Source organism: Cryptomeria japonica, chromosome 1 (genome assembly GCF_030272615.1).
Source record: "Cryptomeria japonica chromosome 1, Sugi_1.0, whole genome shotgun sequence".
NCBI classification, from domain to species: Eukaryota; Viridiplantae; Streptophyta; class Pinopsida; order Cupressales; family Cupressaceae; genus Cryptomeria; species Cryptomeria japonica.
This window is the reverse complement of record NC_081405.1, coordinates 355,719,508-355,739,175: the sequence shown is the minus strand read 5'-3', so window position 1 is coordinate 355,739,175 and position 19,668 is coordinate 355,719,508. Positions and strand designations below refer to the sequence as shown.

The following is a 19,668-nucleotide window of genomic DNA, read 5'->3' as shown; positions in this document are numbered from 1 at the left end:
ATTTGTATGGAAAACCCAAGGGGGGGAAAAATCAAGGTGAGAATCATACTCACAATATGAATAATTGATTATAATATTTTAGACTTAAGGTCAAGTATCTCACTGCACATGATTGGAATTGCAAAAGAAAGGTACACAACCTTAGGGGAATTTACAAAGGACTTGCATTATTAAAACATATTGTTCTAGGACAAGATACAAAGAACTACATAGGCTGCCAAAGGATTCACTATCTTTTGACAGGTTCAAGGAATAATGAATTGTAATGAACAAGATCCCTTGATCATGAAACTGTCCTTGAACCATTGTGTCAAGCGAATAAAATCATGGCAAACATCTTTGAATTCATTCATTGTCTCAATACACTATTGCACTAAAGACATGATCATCAAAGCTCATCACAAACTGAAATTTGCACATCCGTTGCTTGCATATCATTTACATCCAATTCACAACAATCCACTCTCCAAATCACACATCTGCACTCCCTTTATACAAGGTTATACATTGAAACCATCAACTAGGTTGACCACAAACAAAATGTACATGAATTACATAAAGTTGGCCACCTGAACCAAAAAAATAGAGTGTAGATAAAGGAGACTCAAACACATCACAACACGTATTCCCGAGCCAATTCCAATGAACTGCACATGGTAACGCTCCCTCCAAATTTGACATCAAATGTAATGTTAGAAAAATAATGAAATGCATTAACCAGTCAACCCAAATGCATCACCCAATGCAAAATAATTGATGCAGATCTACACATGCTATGGTGATACCCATATCAACATTGTAACTCAACCTTTAATGCATATATGGACCAAAAAGTATGATCCAAATATGTTACACCACCTAAGTCAACCATAGACCAACATGGTTGAGAATATTGAACACACAAAAACATAACTTCACTTGCCAAACAAACTAACACTAGAAATATGAACTAGAACACTGCATGCACCATATGAACATATCCTCCAAGACACAACACTTGAATCACCATAGTGGAGCAATGTAGAGTATTTTTTAAACTAGTCTTGATAAACAACCTCACTATCAACAATTTCTCGCAACCAACTACCCCATCCGAGCAACTTAGGACCTAAAAACATGATAGTGCAACATCCATATAACATAGATCTTATATCTAGAACCACAAGACAACAACATTAAGAACTGAAGGAGTGTAAAGCATTCTTCCATTCAGACATTTAAATACGGTTTCCTGCATATTGAAACTTCCACTACATTAGCCTTCCAGAAACACCTCATACTAACTCAACATCTTCACCAAACATCATAGAAACATCTGAACACTCATTTATAGACCATCTACAACATCCACACAACTGAACAACATCAATGACGACACTAGTTAGGTTAGCATCAATGACAACAAGTTTGACGACAAGTTTCCAACAATCTCCCCCTTTGTTATCGATGGAAACACTTGTACCACCAATCAACAATAAACTCATTCCAACAATATCTCTCTCCCACACTCACTGTATCTCTCTCCCCCTTTGACATCAAGGGCAAAGGTCACAAAAAATATCTCCACAACTGAAACTCTTTCTCTTTATTTGGGGTATGACTCTGATATCTACAACACTCCCTCTGATAGGGATAACCACAACATTAAATACTCCCCTTAAGAGCAACCACCACATCAATCCAAGAGATAAAAGATAATCTACAATTCTTCACCTAGAGAGATGCACCACTTCTATGCATCTAGTTTGAAGGAGGGGCAATAACTCAAAGATACTCAATGATCATCAAAGCTTATCACAAACTGAAATAAAGATTATTATCTGCTATTTCTTTCTTGAAGTTATGTTGGAATAAGTATCTATAAAACCTTGCATACCATGCTTTGTGATCTTGCTTGAGTCCATAGAGAGTCTTCTTGAGTTTGCAAACCATATCTAGATCATCTAACAACTTAAACCCATCTAGTTGTTCAATATACACATCGTCTTCAAGTTCTCTATTCAAGAATATTGAGTTGACATTCATATGATACACCTTAAATTTCTTATATGCAACAAATACAAGAAACATCCTTATAGCTTCCATCTTGTCTATATATTATGATTATTTTTGTCTTCATTTGTATGACAAAAACTACTCATTACTTATTTTTCATCAATTTCCTAGGTTCTCATAGAGCATACATATTGAAGTTTGAACCTCCAAGATGACATTCTTTGGGGCCTATTACTTTATATGGACTCAAGGAATCTTTTTATTTTTGAATATTTACTTTACATGCACGTTTTAATGAGTACTACAAAATTTTAGATATATGATCATTTTAGAATTCACATACACTTCAAAAATGTAATGGTGAAATTTGTATCACTATGCTGTTTCTCATTTAGTTTTGTGTCTATTTAAAGAGAATGGTTCAATTATTTATATATTAACAATAACATGATCTTGTGTGAAGTTAGACCACTACACATGTTATTATTTATCCATTTACATACATTCCCACATATCTAACCCCATCATATTCATATTTATGCATATTCTTGTACCTAACATTTAGTATGCCCATTATTTCACCAACCTCTATTCTATTATCCACCTTGATTTTATCATTTCTATGATTCAAGTCATTTTCATGGAAATGGGATTGATGGACTATCATATGAATATAACCCCTAAGATGTAAAATTTTAATTTTTGACTACTTTCTACCCACTCCATTCTTGGCCCGAGTTGACTAAATACACACTTGTGCAATTTAGTGCTATGTGTTTATATTTAAAGGTATTAAATTGCACTCATTTATTTTCATCAAACACCAAGAAAATATAATTTGTATATAACAAGGAACATGCTAAGAAGCTTTATATGGGAGCACTAAAACAAACCTAAATTTGGGTTGCGGCTAAACTGGCTCCAAAACCACACGTTAATATCACGAAAAGTCAATAACACAAAATTTTTCAAAAATTACAGATCGTTGATCATGATCAACAGATTTAGCCGTGGTTTTGATTTTTCAATTTGTTTTGGAAAAGTCAATAACACGAGTTTTATAACCCCTTTTTGGAGCCAGTTTAGTCGCGTCCTTAAATTTGCACCTTCATCCTAAAAGCATTTGCTAATTGCAACTTGCTATTGTTGATTATTTTCATGATTGCAAAAGTAGTCTTTTATAGGGGTTAACCTAGGAGAACTTGCCCCCTATTGATTTGAAAGCTCTTTAAAGGCTTTTCTAATTATTGCTATTGTAGAAAATAGAATATACAAAAGTGAATTAGGTGAATCTAAGGACTAAATCATCTGCTATGCTAAATTAGATTCACATAACAATGTAAGCATAGAGATGACTTGAAATATATACTTGGTCGAAGTAGAAAGACAAATCTCACATATAAAAAAAACAAAATACCAACAAATATCATATATTTCCAAACTAAAAACATCAAAATTTCAATATCCACAACAAATTCATACATCACTACCCTAACTAAAGCTTAATATCCTATCCATCACATTTACTTTCCCAATTTGAAACTTATGCTTCAATATTTTAATATCCATTATCTAAAATTCTATTATTAGTACTTGCCGTTAGGCAATACTATTGTAATGAATTTTTTTTTTCTATGCTTAAATGGTTATTAAAAAAAATTAATTAGACCAATTGTAAACAAGTATTTTTTTTTTTTTTTAAACTTTGTTACTTTTCTTAAAATGCATATTTTTTAAGTTTACAAAGTAGAAAAATTATTTTTCTTATCAACCATTGGACAATATTGTTTTACTTGTTATAGATGGATTTTTCAAAAGATTTTTTTACGCTGCAACTCCTCCTTACCTTTCGTTGTATAAATTTTTTTTATTAATTGTTATAAATATTAAAATAATATGTTAATTAAATTATAATCTACATTACATATTAATTATTATGAAATTTAAAAAAATTAATTATTTGATATAGTGAAGGATAATTAATTTTTCAACACAAATTTCTTAAAATAATATAATATTTTTTTTATCTCTATATTTATGAAAATTCAAATTATATAAATAAAATTAATTATAAATTATAAAATTTCAACTTTTTTTCATTATTCTCTATAAACACTAACATGGAAATATTGTAATAATAGTTTAACTAAAAATCATATTTATATTAAAAAATATTTCTTATTAATATTATGTAATTATAATTGATAATTTCATCTAAATATTAATTTGTTAATAATCAATTGAAATACATATTTGTTATTTATATAATATATATTATATGTTAATAAATTTATTATATAATTATATTTATTATTTATTATTTATATTTATTATTGAGATATATTCTTAATTATTAAATATTAAATTAATGAATAATTAATTAGATTTATTTATTTTATTATTAATGCTAAATTATTATTTTTTAATTTTTAAATATTAATGTTAATAATTATCATATTATATCAATGTTTATATCATAATATTAAATCAATTCTATAATAATTAATTAGATTTATTTAGTTATGATTAATATTAATTTTCTTATATTTTTATATTAATATATAAAATTTATATTCACAATTATTCTATTATATCAATATTATAAGACAAATACTCGCCACTACTTGGCACTTGTTTCAATTAATCCTTATATTTTTTACATTAATTACTCTAAATAATACTAAAAATCAAGAGACGCATTATTTTCCCTTACAAACTCCAATACAAATTTCACGAGTCCAATAACATAAACCCCCAAAACACTATGGAGAGCCCTGTAAACCATGTAAACTAGTACATACTGAAAGAACCAACTCGGCCTTATCCACTTGGCTCCCTAAACCCATCATAGAAAGGCAATTCAAATCATTGTTTCATCAACCAATCAATGGCAATGGCAATGGCAACAGCAGCCTCACCCTTCTCTACCAAACCTACAATTTCCCTGGATTCGAGCTTTTTCAAGGTAATTATCTTCCTCAACTTCATTTCTCCATGCTCATTGTTTCTAGTTTGTCTTCAATGTTACGACTTTGCATCTTCTTTCACAGGGCAATGCAAGCCGTATTAGAAGGGTCTCTCTGTGTAAGCCATCGTATCTTCCTCAAATAAAACCAAGTTTAAGTAAATCTGTTCAAATTGGAGTGGTGGTGTGTCAAGCAGCGGCAGCTGCTGTTCCTACTCAAAAACCACAATCTTTAGGTTGGTTCAATCAGCTGTCTTCAATTTTTAATACGTAATTATCACGATTTTGTTAAAAAACAGATATTCAGTTAGCCTCAATTCACCCTCATTGCCTGATTGCAGAACGCTTTCGTCTGAACAATTTGAAACCACAGCCTGGTTCTCGCAGGAAAAACAAGAGAAAAGGAAGAGGGCATTCGGCAGGGCAAGGGGGCAGTTGTGGGTTTGGTATGAGGGGGCAGAAATCAAGGTCTGGACCTGGCGTTAGACCTGGTTTTGAGGGGGGTCAGATGCCACTTTACCGCAGACTTCCCAAATTGAGGGGCATTGCCGGAGGTTTGTAAATTTTTTTGCTGTTCTTTGTTTTTATGCTTGGCAAATCTTGGGTGAGGTTAAGCTTGAACCAAAGTTTAAATATTTTTAACGCGGGTCACGCTCAATGTGCCCCATAATCCACATTTTAAAGATTCTTAAACATAGCTATAAGCATCGGCCATGTTGTAATGTACCCCACAATTCACATTCTTAAGATTTATAAAGATGAGTTATTGAAATATGGCCCATCATTACCTTACAGTGTAATTACTCGCTAACCAGAGTTAAGGACTGCCTTATTGAGGTGAGAAGGATTTGAATGAGATTCACTCTTAGGAATGCCTTCCGTGACCGTTACACAAAAATCATGATCTGATTGTTACCCAATTCTTGCTCATTGCTCGTTCTTTTATTTTCTTTTACCGAGGAAGTTATAGATTACAAGAGTAGCCATGGCAAAGCAATCAGAATCCATCTTAACGAGCCAGATTTCACTTAACAAGCCATATTTCTCTGACATAGAATCTTTAAGTGGGACAAGACAGCAACATAAAATTTGTATCTGGATCTTGTGGTTGTACCTCGTAAACATCCTTTACTTATGCTCAACAATAGGCCTGTTGATGTGTTCCTTGCCTATTTGGCACGAAACAGTAATTATTTGTTAAGTATGATGTACTGTGGGTGTAAAGTTGTAAACTATCTTGTGGACTTCACTTTTATTTTGAATCAAGTTAATACTGTTGATAAAATTAATTTCACAGATTCCCCAAGTAATCAAACTCTGTAACAGACATTATGGAGAACCATGGTTAATTCATAGCTGTGAGACACGTTTGGAGGAATTCCCAACTTATTCTATTATCAGAATGATCAAAACCTGCAAAGCAAATTGTGGAGGACCAATCAATGTCCGTGAATGTTTTGTTTGTCAAACATTTCAAAATTATGCCAAATAATCATTCACACTAAGCATTAGATATCTCCAACCTTGTTTTTATTAGAGATTTGGAGATTAAATTCCATATCAAAATTTTTATTCTCGTTTCTAGTCCTTTCCTTTTTGGAGTCGGAATTACATGACCTCCAACTCATGTTCTAGTGCACAGGCATGATACATATATTTTGTAATCAGTCTCACATATCTACAAAATGAGGGCTTGGTCTATTGTTTGTTGTGTTGGAAAGCATATAAAAAATGCTACATTTAGTGCTCTCACAAACAGTAAATTTTTCATTTTTTTTTGGGTAAATTACAATCTATCACAATCTCATTCATGTAATTCCTACGACTCTTTAGACTATTGCCTAACTCATTTGAAAAAAGTGTCCCAGGTTACAAAATGAACGCAAGAATAATATGAAGATTTATATTGAAAATCAACAATGGAAGTTGTTTATGGTTGTAAGAAAGAATTAATTTACATCGATGTCCATAAGATACCCATTTACTTCATTAAACTCATTAACGTAGCTGAATGTAATAGCAATGAAGGGAGTGCTGATTGCATGTGAATCTCAGGAGAAAGCAAATCCTAAAAGAAAATAAGATGCTAGCAACGTCTGTAGGCCCAGTAGAGTGTATAACAATGCAAGAAGGGCTGATCCTGCAAAAAACAAAACACGGTAGCAAAGAGGTCAAAATAAGAAGAGAGACATGTCGATTGACATGAAAATAACATACAAAGCTCGAATACCTGTAATAACCAACTTTTTTGCTTCAAAAAATTAGAATAATAAGAAAGGAGAATTTGGAGAGAAGATATGAAAACTTCATTAGTATTGTTTAGCCTATGCTGAAATTTATGTATGTTATACACATTTTCTGGATGTGGATCCTGCAGATTCAAAAGTTATAACTTACAGAATTATATTCACAAAATATTTTTAAAGTCATAAGTGACTTAACCTTTACCTCTCATTAGACTTTAGAATATATGTATAGTCATACAAATAAATGATCGACTCTTTGACACTTAATTGATAGGCAACTTGATTTTACAACACGTTGGCAAGAAAGCATGAAATTTAAAAATGTAATAATAATTTCTATCTTTTATTGAAATATTTGTGGACTAGATATAATTCTGGATTTGTGCGATGTTTGTTGCTTTAAGTTTTGGTGATGGTGTTGTGGCTGCTGTCACCTGCTGAGAGTGCACCTGCCACCATGGACCAATTTTCCTTTAATGAGGCCATCTTCGGACCTCAGCCAGCTGTTTACCTTCTCTTTTTGAGAGGGTGCTTGCCTCCATGGCCCCATTTTACTTATAGGAGACTGTCTCCATTCCTCAGTCAGCTGCTTATAAGGATGCAGTAGTAAAACAGATCATCTTAGATGCTGCAGCAAACTGCAAGCATGTTAAGGATAGGTTGGACCTTCATATGGTGCAGAGGTGGGATGATGTGCCCATGGCTGAAATCTCGCATGCTCCCATATCTGCAAAACTGTTTAACCTCCTTGAGCTGGTGTTGGTGGGCAAATTCGTAAGTGCCTGACCTTCCCCTGGAAAACTGGAACAATGGGTTGACAAAGAATGGAGATCTAAAATCCTTGGCTCCATTGAAATAGCCATGTTTGGTAAAGGTTTCTTTGTAGCCACCTTCTCAGACAGAGAAGAAGAAGAACCAATCTTTAGGATTTGCCCTTGTTTCTTGGGGCCATGTGGTCACTACTTGAATCACTTGAATTTGAATTTTGTTCCATTAGAGGAGGCACCTTGTAGAGTACTTGTGTGGGTTAGGCTTGTTGTAAAAATCAATAGAACACAAAATATTATTATTCTATTAGATATCACGATACGGGTTACAATGATGTTCATCTCCTTGTATAGAGTTTGGAGGATGAAACCAAATAAACATGCAACTGGTTAAACATGACACAACTCACACTAAATGCTAAAAATAACAAACTCTCTAAAGTAAGCCTTATCTTCTAATAATCATTTAATATTATTCTAATACCCCCTCTTACGGCTTACTGCACTTAAACAAAACAAACTAACATAAAGCATATCAAACTAAAATCATCTTGAACCATGAAGTCGTCATTCTTCAAAAGCTTTACTTTGAAACTAGTCCATATGCTAGGTGGAATTCCATCAAGCTTCCTTGAGCCCTTGTAAAGGTGTAGCTCTTGAGCTGAATTCCCAAGTTCCTGGATCACCACCTACACAAACTCTTGAACCACTGCTACCTGAACCATGAGACAACAATCCATGCTGAGCTACACTCACCTATGTTACCCCGAGTTTCTGGGATGGGGACGACAGGGGACAGGGATATGCGTTTCTGGGACGGTGATTTTTTTGCCAATTTTGGGGATGGCTAGGGGACAGCTATATAAAAATAGGAAAAATTAAAATATATAGGGAAATTTAAAATATTCATATGAAAACATGGATAAAGCATGCACATAGACATTATAGAACCTTAACATATAAGAACTAGCAGAGTTCTTATGCCAAATTTGTGATAAATTGAGAATCAAAGTCAAATTGCTAATAGAATTCATTGTCAAAATTCACTGTCAATATGCAGAATTTATGGGGATGTCCCCTAGGAGTCCCCTATCCTTGGGACAGGGACACCTGAAAAAAAACCGGGGATGCGTCCTCGGGTAACGTAGACACTCACAAGCTCCATCAAGTTGTCTCAAAATCCATGTAAGGGTATGACTCCCAAGATCCACAGACTCCTAAGCTACCTAGGCAACCATCCATATCGAGCTTTATCTATACTGGATTCCTTCTTGTCTTCAAAGAACTCAACTTCTTTAAAATGCATAAAAAGCAAATTCTTCACCATTGTTAGAATGCAAAGGGTCTTCAACATGGTGAGGAAGTATGACAATAGAATTATGGAACTACGGCTAGGGTTTATAGAGCTTAAGATACTTCTTCACGTGCCAAATAACAAATTCCAATGGCATCCTGTTGATGTGTTTTTTCATGCACATGCGAACACAGAATAAAATACCCAAAAGTATCTTATCCTTTCTTGAACAAAGTTTCTCAAATGCTGAAGATTAGCTTTAAGGATCACTTAAGACAACTCCAAGGTTTTGGTATGTCAGGTCACGACGTGTGGATAAGCTCGTTGGTATGATTTGATTATGTTGGAATCACAAAGGGGACTTACCTTGAATTGTCGAATGCTTGAATCGCTGGAACTTGATCATTTGATGTTGCAATCTTGTGATGCTTTTTTTATTCTAAACTAGCTTGAGTTGAAAAAAAGGGCAAATGGAAAGGGTTTAGGAAGCCTATTTGTGATGTCCCCTTCTAGTTGACTTCTGTCAGCTGAGTAGATTAGCCTATCACTGACCCTTGTAGGCTGATGAGGTTGGTAGAGGGTCCTCCAGAGTTTGATTCACCACCTTTAGAGCAAGCACTCCAGGTCTGGTCTTCGTTTGAGGTCTCTAGGACTCCGTTTGAGATACTTTCTATTTTTAGCAGTCCTGCTATTTATAGCCAATAGGTTGGGCAAGGACAGATTATGGGTTGGCAGTCTCCAGTTCAGACGACAGGCATTTCTGATAAATACTTAGAGAGATATTAATATTTAATTATTTTTATTTAAATATTAAATGGCGAACTTTAATGTTTTAATGTTTTAATGTTTTAAAAGTCACTTCAAGTTATAACTTAAGTGAGGGTCTATTTCTCATCAGATGGGGCCAGTTTTTATATTAAATGGAAGATGATTTATTTTTTGACACTTCAATAGTAAAAAATAAATAATAAAAGTTAAAACATCATTAAAGGCCAAATCGCACCTTTCTTGGGAATCGTGCCAACCCTAAATGGAGAAGATTAAAGAAGATTTTAGGTCGTCTTTTCATTATGCTAAGTTTTGATATTTTTGTTTGGAGCTCTGAGAGGAGTTTTTGGCCAAGGGTTTCAGCAGAAGATTCTTCTGCAGTGATGAGAGGTATCGGTACAGGAAAACGTGGGATTCTTGTACAACAGCATCAGAGGCTGTGAAATATCAGTTGATCTTGCTCTTACAGTTGGTTTCATTCAGGAGCCGAGTTTGTGCTTATTAATCAGAGAGGCGCCGCCTTTTCTCCAGTATTAGGCTGCAGCAGTAAGAGGGAAATAGAGGCATCCATGAGAGATTGTTTATCAGTGGCTGTAGGGCTGCTTGGGGAGTAGAGCCAATCACCTAAGGGGCTGCGATTTGCATGTTGGAAGGATCCAAAAAAATAAACAAAATAAGGAGAAGGTGCGCCTAGCCTAGAGTTATCCATTGAGCTACCATGCAAGCTGTTTGGGTCAGTCTGGAGTGAGTTATAGCATGCTGTCATAATGGACTGTGTATGACCAGCAAGGAAGAAATAAGGGTTTCCAACAATTCTTGGTATTTTCCAGTTCCTATCTTTTATTGTCTATTTATGTATTGAGGGTAAATAAAGGTTGAATACATGTAATAAGGGTTTGATCAGTTTATTACTGAATTAGAATTGATTTCTAGCGTTTCCCTATAGTTGCTTTTTGTGCTTAAGTTTGTGAAAATTATATTTGCTGCTACAAATTGGCAAAGAACACACACTTGAAACGCAACAGGTTCAGTTAAACATCAGTTGTCTCAGTTGAGGACCTTTTAAGGTTCTTACAGTGGTATCAAAGCTAAATCCTGCCATCCTAAGGGTTTAGCAATTACATGCAGTCGCAGGAAACGGGTTCACACAGGTATTACACACGCAGCAGAGCCTTTCGTGAAGGAGAACAGAGTCTTAATAGGCAGTCAGATACCATGGGTGAAAGGCATACAGGCAGCCCAACCAGAGGTCACAGAGTTGAGGATGAGGAGACGAGATTTTTTTAGGACTATGGCTACGGGGCAGCAACAGGTTGCTCAGGCTTTATAGGCACTCACCACCATGATGGAGCGTACGAATCCTCCAAACCGAAACAATCAAGAACCAGAGGACAATAGGAGTGTAGCCAATATTCCTAGACCTCACAGGGTAGCTACACACACAGTTGACAGGCCTTCAAGGCCTAATTTCTTGGTAGAAGAACCTGAGGATGTTGCTAGAGCTGAGGCAGAGCCTGTCTTTGTTGATAATGTTATGACGGTACATGATGAGTGGAGTCTTCTTCCACCTGATGTGAGGCAGAATCTGAATTTTGATCAATTCATGAGGCAAAAACGAGAGGTAGAGAGAAACAGGCAAGAGAGGAGGCCTCGTTTCCAACATAGAGATCTTGAGTTTGCCACAAGCAAGCTCACTCTACCTTATTATGATGGCAGCGGTGCAGTTATAGCTAGATCTTGGATCCATAAACTGGATACATACTTCACACTGAGACCCATGATTGAAAGGGATGCAATTAAGTTTGCAACCTTACACTTGGATGGTACTGCACATGAGTGGTGGCATAATGGACTCATCACTCTCCAACATGATGAGATTACCACCTACCAGGAGTTCGCTGATTTGTTAGTAGAGAGGTTTGATAAGAAAGACCCTGAGTCATACTTCCGGGAGTTGGCACAGCTGAAACAAATAGGGAACTTGGAGGTGTATGTTTCAGAGTTTTTGAAGCTATCATGCATGGTAAATAAGTAATAACATGTCAAATCAGTGATTAGTAGTTTTGTTTATAGAGGGACTCACAGAGCCTTTGAGAGGCTAGGTAAAGGCATTTGATCCCCCAACATTTCTACTCGCCATTAAAAAGGCACGGAGTATGGATGTGACAGCCACTCAAAATAAATTTGGGACAAAAGGGTCAACATCTTTCAAAGATAATAGGAATTTCAGCAAAGGGAAAGAAAAATCAGACTTTAGAAATGATTACAAGCCAAAGCCAGCAGCCCCTCCCTTAGATCGGGAGACACTTAACGATTTAAGGCAAAAGAAACTCTATTTTTATTGCAAAGGTCCATATGATGCCAACCATGACTGTCCTTTGAGGCCTAAGGGCAGGGCAAACAGAGTAATGTGGGCATATTATGAAGATTCTGAATCTGATCATGAAGGTCAACCTGCTGGTTATGAGAATCTAGAGGCTGAAGATGACACACAGGAACCTCCGAGACTTGACAAAATGGATGCAGAAGGTGATGAGCACCTTAAGGAGGCACTTCTCACGAGTATTCAGCAGAAAGGGTCATTTAGAATGAGAGGAGTACTTGCTGGTCAGAAAGTTATTACACTGCTGGATACCAGAGCCACACATAACTTTATTGATGCCAGGTTGGTGGAGAAGAGAGGAATCCAAACAGAGGAGTTTGAGGGCATTCGTGTGAGGGTGGCAGATGGTTACACTTTAAAGTGTAATAGGATGATTACACAACTCCCATTACGTGTAAACAATTATGAATTCAAGACTGATTTCTATGTGGTTCAGATGGGAGACACAAATTTGGTCTTTGGAATGAAGTGGTTGCATGAACTAGGCAAGTTTACACTTGACTTGCAGGAGATGGAGATGTCTTTCACCATTGATGAGAAAACACATGTGCTGAAAGCGATTAAGGACAACAATTTCAGAATGATTACACTCAGGCGGATGGAGAGGCTTGTACGCCATGATCAGACTGAGTGGGCAGCAGAGTGTATGATCATGCCCATACAGCAGGATGCTCAAAAAGTTGAATATCATCCTGACATTCAGATACTAAGAACCAAACATAGCAAGGTTTTCAGTGACATACCATCAGGGAGGCCACCAGATAGGGGTTTTGAGCACATCATTGAGCTAGAGGAGGGAGCGAACCCAGTGATGATTACTCCATATAGACATCTGAAGCGCCTGAAAGATGAAATAGAGAAAACCATACAGGAGCTTCTGGCCATGGAACATATTCGGCCTAGTAAGTCTCCCTTTGCTTCTTCAGTTGTTTTGGTGAAGAAGGATGGCACATTGCGGATGTGTATTGATTACAAGGTCCTTAATAAGTGGACGATAAAAAACAGATATCCCATTCCGCGTATTGATGAGCTCATAGATGAATTACATGGGGCCTGTTATTTTTCAAAGATTGATTTGAGATCAGGCTATCACCAGATCAGTGTTTGTGAGCAAGATATTGAGAAGACTGCTTTTCGTTGTCATTATGGACATTTTGAGTTTGTGGTTATGCCATTTGGGCTAACCAATGCTCCTGCTACTTTCCAGTCCACAATGAACAAAGTCTTCAGACATCAGTTGAGGAAATCAGTATTGGTGTTCTTTGATGATATACTGGTTTACAGTCGTACTTGGGAGGAGCACCTCAGTCACCTAGATACAGTTTTGAGCATTTTGAACAAGGAGTCCTTGTATGCCAAGGAATCCAAATGTGACCTTGGAATGACTGAGTTATTGTACTTGGGCCATATTATCAGTGCAAAGGGAGTGCAGATGGATCCCGAGAAGATCTGTGCTATTGTAGATTGGCCTACTCTAGTGAACCTCATTCAGTTGCGTGGGTTCTTGGGCCTATGTGTTTTCTACCGCCGTTTTGTTAACGGTTATTCGCGCCATGCGGCACCTTTGACAGACTTGATGAAAAAGGGTGCCTTCTTATGGACTCTTGAGGCCCAGGAGTGTTTTGAGAGGTTCAAGGAGCTCATGACTTCATGTCCAGTACTTGCTACACCTGACTTCTTGAAGTCATTTGAGTTACAATGTGATGCCTCTGGTGAGGGCATTGGGGCGGTGCTTATGCAGGACAAGCACCCTATTGCTTATGAGAGTAGGAAACTCCGTGGACCTGAGAGAATTTACATCATTTATGATAAGGAAATGTTGGCCATAATGCATGCACTGGCCAAGTTTAGATAGTACTTAGTGGGCAGCAAGTTCTGCATTAAGACTGACCACAATAGTTTGAGACATTTCCTTGGGCAGCGTGACTTAAATGACAGGCATCAAAAGTGGGTCAGCAAACTTCAGGCTTACAACTTTGATATTTCCTATATCAAAGGCACACAGAATGTAGTTGCAGATGCCTTGTCACGTCGTCCCCACCTGAATTCTATGGTCTAGATAGCAGAGGATTGGCGGCATATTATAGTGGCAGAGTACGCCAAAGATAGCTGGGCTGCAGGTGTGATAGAGGGGTCAATAGTGGACAGCAGGTATATAGTTGTAAATGAATTGATCATTTACAAGGGGAGAGTGTACTTGATCCTAGGATCGGAGTTGAGGAGTAGGGTGCTGCGGTTCTGTCATGATGAACCGATAGCAGGACATCCCGGTTTTTTCAAAACCTACAGACAGGTGCGTGAGCGCTTCACATGGAAAGGGCTCAAGGCGGATGTTCTACAGTATGTTAGAGAGTGCCCTGTTTGTTAGCAGAATAAACAGGAGCATACATACCCTGCTGGTTTACTTCAGCCACTTCCAATTCCTGACAGGAAGTGGGAATGTTTGTCTATGGATTTCATCATAGGTTTACCGAGAGCGCAGGGACGTGATTGCATATTTGTGGTTGTGGATCGTTTGACGAAGTATGCTCACTTCTATCCGATCACCACCACTTATTCAGTTATTCAGGTAGCAGAGTTATTCTTCAGAGAGGTATTCAGATTACATGGGTTGCCTCAGACTATTGTCAGTGATAGGGACATGCGGTTTTTGAGCCACTTTTGGCAGGAGCTTTTCAGACTCTGTGGGACCGATCTTACACCGAGCACTAGTTACCACCCTCAAATTGATGGCCAGACTGAGATAGTTAACAAATGGATGGAGGGATACCTCAGGAACTATATTTCAGGGCAGCAAAAGGCGTGGGTGAAGTGGATTTACCTCTGTGAGTACTGTTACAATACCACTCACCACATGTCCATCCAGATGACTCCATTTACAGCACTGTACGGGTATGAACCTCCCAGTTTCATTGACTTATTGCTGAGTGACAGTAGGGTGCCTAGTGCAGGAGACATGATACAGGAGAGTCAGGACATTGTGAAGACTCTTAAGGAAAATATAGCCAAGGCACAAAATCAGCAAAAACAATATGCTGATCAGAAGAGGACAGAGAGGTCATTTGAGGTAGGAGACATGGTGTATTTGATGTTGGAGCCTTATCGACAGTCTACTCTCAGGAGGAGTGGAGCAGAGAAGTTCAAGCCTTGATATTATGGCCCTTTCAGAGTAACCAGGCGTATAGGTGAGGTGGCTTATGAGTTGGATTTACCGACAGATAGCAGAGTACACAATGTGTTTCATGTGTCACGTCTCAAAAAGGCGTTAGGACACCGTATTGTTCTTTCCACGGTCTTATCACCCCTGGATGATGAGGGAAAGTTGATACTCGTACTTGAGGCTATCATTGAGTCCAGGGAAAGGAATTTTAGGAGACGAACTATCACAGAATACCTGGTGAAATGGAAGGATTTGCCGGTAGAGGATGCTACTTGGGAGAGCGAGGAGATTTTACAGCATCTGGAGTTGAGATTGCTTGAGGACAAGCAATTTCGGGAGGGGCGGACTGTGATGTCCCCTTCTAGTTGACTTCTGTCAGCTGAGTAGATTAGCCTATCACTGACCATCGTAGGCTGATGAGGTTGGGTAGAGGGTCCTCCAGAGTTTGATTCACTACCTTCAGAGCAAGCACTCCAGGTCTGGTCTTCGTTTGAGGTCTCCAGGACTCCGTTTGAGATACTTTCTATTTTTAGCAGTCCTGCTATTTATAGCCAGTAGGTTGGGCAAGGACAGATTATGGGTTGGCAGTCTCCAGTTCAGATGGCAGGCATTTCTGATGAATACTTAGAGAGATATTAATATTTAATTATTTTTAATTAAATATTAAATGCCGAACTTTAATGTTTTAATGTTTTAAAAGTCACTTCAAGTTATAACTTAAGTGAGGGTTTATTTCTCATCAGATGGGGCCAGTTTTTATATTAAATGGAAGATGATTTATTTTTTGACACTTCAATAGTAAAAAATAAATAATAAAAGTTAAAACATCATTAAAGGCCAAATCGCACCTTTCTTGGGAATCGCGCCAACCCTAAATGGAGAAGATTAAAGAAGATTTTAGGTCTTCTTTTCATTATGCTAAGTTTTGATATTTTTGTTTGGAGCTCTGAGAGGAGTTTTTGGCCAAGGGTTTCAGCAGAAGATTCTTCTGCAGTGATGAGAGGTATCGGTACAGGAAAACGTGGGATTCTTGTACAACAGCATCAGAGGCTGTGAAATATCAGTTGATCTTGCTCTTACAGTTGGTTTCATTCAGGAGCCGAGTTTGTGCTTATTAATCAGAGAGGCGCCGCCTTTTCTCCAGTATTAGGCTGCAGCAACAAGAGGGAAACAGAGGCATCCATGAGAGATTGTTTATCAGTGGCTGTACGGCTGCCTAGGGAGTAGCGCCAATCACCTAAGGGGCTGCGATTTGCATGTTGGAAGGATCCAAAAAAATAAACAAAATAAGGAGAAGGTGCGCCTAGCCTAGAGTCATCCATTGAGCTACCATGCAAGCTGTTTGGGTCAGTCTGGAGTGAGTTATAGCATGCTGTCATAATGGACTGTGTATGACCAGCAAGGAAGAAATAAGGGTTTCCAACTATTCTTGGTATTTTCCAGTTCCTATCTTTTATTGTCTGTTTATGTATTGAGGGTAAATAAAGGTTGAAATCATGTAATAAGGGTTTGATCAGTTTATTACTGAATTAGAATTGATTTCTAGCGTTTCCCTATAGTTGCTTTTTGTGCTTAAGTTTGTGAAAATTATATTTGCTGCTACAAATTGGCAAAGAACACACTTGAAACGCAACAGGTTTAGTTAAACGTCAGTTGTTTCAGTTGAGGACCTTTTAAGGTTCTTACACTATTCTAATCCTAAGAACGCAAAAAAATGGGTGAATGATTCGATGGAATCCTATTGGGCGAGGTCTCACCATCAACTTGAACAATTTGACACAAGCTCAGTGCAATCTTCTAAGGACATTTCAAAGATGTTCAAATCATTACTATCAAACATTGTTCACCATTCAAGTTAATGCATAAACAATGGATGCATAACAATTTGAAGTTAAGCTCATATCATTCCAATTGACCACGCAAAGCACATTTACAATCAGCAAGAGGCTAGTGGTATGGACTAAACGGATTCCACATAAATGCATTCGACAATTTCCTCTATCCAATCTAATCAACATGAAAATAAATTGAGAAGTAAAGACCATGCAAGTTGTTGAAGCAACAAATCAAATTCACCTTAATTTCAATGAAATCAATTGTTCTTTACAACGAGGTTTGGCAACAATCTTTGCCTTCTCCTAATCTAACTTCTACTCTAATTGCTATTCATCATTCTATTCTTCTAAAACTATCTATTCTTCTATTACTAACTATTAACCTTTACAAATGAAGAGCTTGAGCCTTTTATAATGCTCTCAATACAATTCAATGGCTCAGATCAATTTGAGATCAATGGCTGAGATTTTACAATGAAAACCCTAATTTGGGTTTGTTACAACAAACTCAATTTTGGCCAATGAAATAATTACAACACTTCGACACGATTGTTGGTTTTTGTAACTAGGTAGAAAAAATAAAAGTTGAATTCTGATTGCTAAAGGCAACATTAGAATTCAACTTAAGTAATAGGGCTGGACCCATTCTTCTATGTGGTGTTTGAATTAGTCATGTAATGGGCTGGGCCCAATAACCATATCTTGTATTATGACAGGACCATTTCCTAAATGTGTGGACCCATAAATGTTCCCACGCAACACATTATGTATTCCTCCACATGAAATGTGTGAAACACACACACCTAAATGTAACGTGTGGTTAAGCAATTTATGTTTATAGGGCTGGGCCTAAATGAAACGTGTGGTTAAGCATTTCATAGGGTTGGGCCTCAAACAGGAAACGTGTCACAAGTTGCAAGTTATGTAGGCCCCAAATTGGGTGCCAAAGTGCAAAGTGAATATGTAAAATAAAGGAAATTAGTTAAGGCCGACTTAGAAGACTTGAACATGAATCTTGTATATAAACAAGATTCATTCTACACAACATACATCTTCATCAAGTGCGATCAGTCTTATGGAAGAACAGTCAGCGAATCAGGCATCTTAGAGAGCGAATTCATTGGACAACTTGCTGGGCAAGGTGATGCGCTATACTTAAGTGATCTCCCTCTTCAATTGATGTCGATATTCTGCTTTCCCTGAAGACACACTGCAACTGCATATGCTAGGTTCAGTCTGCCCTAAATTGGCAACCGAATCAGATAAGTAATCTGACTCATGTAATCTGCTCATAATTAAGAATCTGATCTGAATCTTTCATGCTGGGTTTTTCCTCCAAGAGGGAGGTTTTCCCAGGGTACTTGTGTCTTGTGTTGTGTTCTTATTGTTATTTCTGCTTTTTCTCAATCTGTTTATAACTTAGGTAACTAGATTAACATCTGATTACCTAAAGTCAACAACGATCAATAGATAATAGGGGTAGGTGTCTTAGAGTTTGTGCCATCATGGACGAGTTAGGTACATTGCATCTAGACATGCTGATGTGGAACTTCTCTGATTGGTGGAGTAGTGACTGGGATGATGACTAGGATGCCACTTCAACTTGTACTTGTAGACTTGGTAGATTATCATGAAGGAATATTTCTTGATACTCAACATTATCCAGCTTCAGCGGTGATGATGATGATCTTCTAATTTTGATTAACTCTTTTGAAACTACCCTCTTGAATACTTCAATCATGGAGTTGCAAGGTATAGATCTTAGTTTGGAAGTATTGATGCTGCCTTGGAACGAACTCTTGATGGCACAACTACTTCTCTGCTTTGGAATTCCTTCTATGTGACTCCTTTCATGTTGTTGGTGTTGTAGATCATGTCCTTGTGTAAGTGAATGCTTCTTGTGTAATACCTTCTTGTGCTTGTTTATGAGGTTCCCTTGAAGATATCTTCCTTGTATGTAGAAATTTGTTCACTGAGAGACTTGTTTCAATCCTCCTCCACCGTAATCCCCTTGTTTTCTTTCTTCATCTCCTGTAAAACAAAACAAATGAGCATCAAACACACATGACATATACCTTCTATATAACCTCCAAATCTGATATAATTTCTAATTCTATGTGGTTTGCAGGTTTGATAAGAGGATTTAGAGAGAATTTGCTCTCATGAAGGAGCAATTGAAGTGTTTTTTCGCTCCTAGAGAGGAGCACTTGAAGTAGATTTCGCTCCAAGGAAGGAGCACTTGAAGTTCGCTCTCA

The 19,668-nt window shown here is 37.2% G+C and overlaps 1 protein-coding gene across 1 annotated transcript in view; it reads left to right on the top strand.

Moving 5' to 3' along the window:
* The first annotated feature begins 4,715 nt into the window (after positions 1–4,715).
* The window catches only part of LOC131069135 (large ribosomal subunit protein uL15c), a 70,801-nt gene continuing 55,848 nt past the window's right edge, over positions 4,716–19,668 (top strand). The window contains exons 1-3 of the mRNA XM_058004474.2: positions 4,716–4,960; positions 5,046–5,196; positions 5,302–5,514. Of these exons, the coding sequence (XP_057860457.2) occupies positions 4,883–4,960; positions 5,046–5,196; positions 5,302–5,514 (442 nt within the window). The 5' untranslated portion in view covers positions 4,716–4,882. The remainder of the gene's footprint in view (positions 4,961–5,045; positions 5,197–5,301; positions 5,515–19,668) is intronic.